At 40.2% G+C, this 3,461-nt stretch overlaps 1 protein-coding gene across 1 annotated transcript in view; it reads right to left on the minus strand.

Moving 5' to 3' along the window:
- Positions 1-491: 491 nt before the first annotated feature.
- The window catches only part of LOC103775357 (adenylate cyclase type 2-like), a 36,864-nt gene continuing 33,894 nt past the window's right edge, over positions 492-3,461 (minus strand). The window contains exons 9-10 of the mRNA XM_008942803.1: positions 2,581-2,705; positions 492-1,276 (exon numbers count right to left, since the gene is read on the minus strand). Coding sequence (XP_008941051.1) covers positions 1,124-1,276; positions 2,581-2,705 — 278 coding nt within the window. The 3' untranslated portion in view covers positions 492-1,123. The remainder of the gene's footprint in view (positions 1,277-2,580; positions 2,706-3,461) is intronic.

Consider the following 3,461-nt stretch of genomic DNA (forward strand, 5'->3'; position numbering starts at 1 on the left):
TGAAAGATAAGATTTGAAATATCCCACGAAATCCAGCATTATAAAGATTAAGTGACAGGCATGCAAGGGCAAAAGAGATTGTCAAAGTGCAAAACAAACAAAAAACTTTTCTTCTGTTGTAAAGCTTCTTCTAGTTACTGTTCAAGCATTCCAGGCCAGTTGCAAAGTAGCAGCACTGCTACTGTCTCCAGTATTCCCCTCTTTCCTTGTGTTTATCGATTTGAGGTAAGTCTTCTGTATCACCTAGGGTGTAAATGACTGCAAAGTGCTTAGGATGTCACCCAAGACTGGAGACAACAGAGATGCTTCAATTTCTGAAAGGAAAGAGCAAGTCTAGCAGATATTATTGACCAAGGGTATTGAGACAGCTGGCCCATAGCCTGCCTCAAAATTTAACTGCTGAATAAAAAGCAGCAGCGACAGCAGCAGAGGACGCATAGGTTTAGAGTGACAGAAGCCATGGAAGGAAGCAAAACTAAGAGACAGCAACAGTAAGACAAAGTACATATAAACTTTTAATGAATTAACCTTACAAAAGACAATAGCTTCAAAACATTTGACACGTTTTTACAAAACTATTCCAGCATTGTTAGTTCTCTCTTCAGAAAGAATGCCAGCAAGCCACCCAACGTGTCCCTGGCTATGAGATGCAACTGTTGATCACATGTGTGAACAGAGTAAACTTATTTACAATTACTGTATACTTTAATACCAGATTAGTGGATGCCATTGGGGAGTGACTGTATTTTTCAGAAAATGCCATGCATCAGAAAATAGTATGCACCTCTAGCTTATTGCCTTTTTTCCTCACATTTGTCACCAACATCTTTTTTTAGTCCTTTCAGGATGAGTTGTCTCCTCCTAATTCCTATTACTCTTTTTCTTGTCTTTGAATAACAGTGCAAGTAGCAGTACAATCTTCCAGTCCTATAACGTACATGGCAACTGTCCTTGAACATAGGAATATCAAGGTGCAAAATGATGGCTCATGGGACTATTCTGCAGCCATATTAAAATAAGTGCCACATACCAGAAAATAGCACGCATGTTAAGGGCCAAAATGTAGTTAAAAGTGCGTGATACTTTCCTGAAAATATTGTATTGACGACATGTACAAACATCTTCAAGATGCCACATTCCCTTGTGAAAGGGATCTTGTCATTTCAGTATGCACAAAGTAGGTCTTCAATTCTCCTTTTCCTTTTACATTTATTATTCCTCTGCAAGTGCTCATGTACCCCAGTGTTTGCAGGACATTGTTTGTCTCCTCTGTAACCTGCAACAACAAAGTAATATGACCAGCACTGGTAACAGAGCAAAGCAGAATCTTATTCCAGAGTTTGAAGAAAACACATTCTGAACAATTATAAGGGTGTTGCTGTAGTGCTTGTAAGGCCTTTAAGGGTCTCAAGTGAGGTTTGAGCACCTGAGCTTTCAAATAGACTGTTGCTGAGTGCCCATTTTAGTCACTTACATCAAGTATCAAATCTGATATAACCATTTCTGGACCTAACAGAGGGTTCACAGATACACGAATGGCACTAGGGACAACACTCTTCCTCACACGGCATTTTTCTCAGCTTCGGAAGCTGTTTTTCTTTTCAGTAGACCAAAGCTTCCGCATCTTTTTGTGATTACTGAGACTGTGTGAATGATAGTAAGACATTAGCATTATCTGTCAGAGCTGCAGTTCCCACTTTCTCACATAACTGGTGGTGAATCAAGCTTTAGGCAGTTCTGACATTTTAGGTGAAAGCCTACTAGGACAGAGGTTCTTCAGCAGCATCAGTTGTCTCTGTTTCTTTGTGAAGCAAGCAGCTCTTTGTAGATGTCACTGCTTTGACATCCCTTCTGTTTTCAGTTTTGACCAAGAGTTGCTAACCTTACTTTTCCATTCTTTAGTTCTGAATAGCCTCAGTCATAGATCTGGAGTGCTCTCAATCACATGCTGCGATCCTGAAGCAGCATATTAGGCAGATACTTAAAATGTGATCTGTGACTATGGAATCACTGGCAAGTTAGTAAACTGAAGGTCTTTTGTATACAGGTCTATCTATCATCAATACAGATAATAATCTATAAAGATTATTAATCAGCATGGTTCATTAAAAGGGAAGTTTCCTGACTACTTTATGGATTTAACTGGATGTACAGCAGCTACTTTCCTTTATTTAGAAATAACTAACACATAAATAACATCAGGAGTGCCCTTCAGAGATCAGCGAGCTGGTATTTTACAGGTTTAGAAATTCATAGACTAGAAATGTGATTGCCTTCAAATCCTCTCTTAATCTAGGCATGCATTTCCAGGCAACCCATGACTTCCTCCATTGTATTCCTCTGTAAGGTCAAGACAAAGTTTTGATTCTTCTCCCGTTTTCCCCTGTATTTTTCTTCAATTCTTTCCAGCCCAAGGTCTAATTATTTTGAAATGTACAGGCATGCTGGTAGGTAATTTTCTTCTGTAGGCATCTTTAACTCAAAAACACAGATGTATTTAGTGAACAAATACATGATTTTTTTTTTAAAGTGTCAGACTCAAAGGATTAAAATAAATACTAGCACAAAACCAAGACTTACCTGTATTTTATCTAAGACACCAGTGCTGTCCATCCTGCTGGCTACATTTACTGTATTGCCCCAGATATCATATTGTGGTTTTTGAGCTCCAATTACTCCAGCTATTACAGGTCCATGGTTGATACCTGAAAAACATCAGAACTTAAAGATCCACCAAACAAGGACACACAGTCCATCTGGTAACATATCAAGTCAATTAACATGGTGCTTGGGCCATGCCGAATAGTGAGTATAACAACCAAGAAACTGTTCACAACTCTTTTGTCAATCATCTACAGCAGGAGGATGTTAGTTATAAAAATGCCAAAAGTTAGTTCATCTAATTTTAGTTTTACAGCTCCCTTCCATCCAGAGTAGATTTCATATTTTCAACCATTAGTATCCTGATGCTACTGCCTTTATTAGATAGCATGAGAAACTGTTCTGCCAATGACCAGGCCCAACAAGAATGATACAGCCAGCAGGAAGATGAACCAATACACAGGCTGTATTATAAGCAAAAACACTGTAACATGAACAACCGCCAGGGGTACAAACAAGTCAACCAGCTGGTACATAATTGTACACCACCCTCAACAATCCCACAAAAGACATGACTCAGCCCACAACAGGCGGTATAAAGAGTGAACCGAGGTTTCCCATAGTTGGCATCGAGGTTTCCCATAGTTGGCATGGGAAACAGCCAGACCAGCAAGTTAAATACATAAGAGAAAGGTGCCCACATGGCAACTCTCACCCGATCAGCCCGCGTTCACAAAAGTCTGAACAGACCAGGGCCCGGCTCCAGGGAGAGTCAGGAGGTCTGCCCTGAACCAGGAAGCTCTGTGGAGTGCACTCCACAGACAGACACTCCTGACTCCCTGCAAGTGGTCCCCCCCTTT

Source organism: Merops nubicus, unplaced genomic scaffold (genome assembly GCF_000691845.1).
Source record: "Merops nubicus isolate BGI_N331 unplaced genomic scaffold, ASM69184v1 scaffold39646, whole genome shotgun sequence".
Classification (NCBI taxonomy): Eukaryota; Metazoa; Chordata; class Aves; order Coraciiformes; family Meropidae; genus Merops; species Merops nubicus.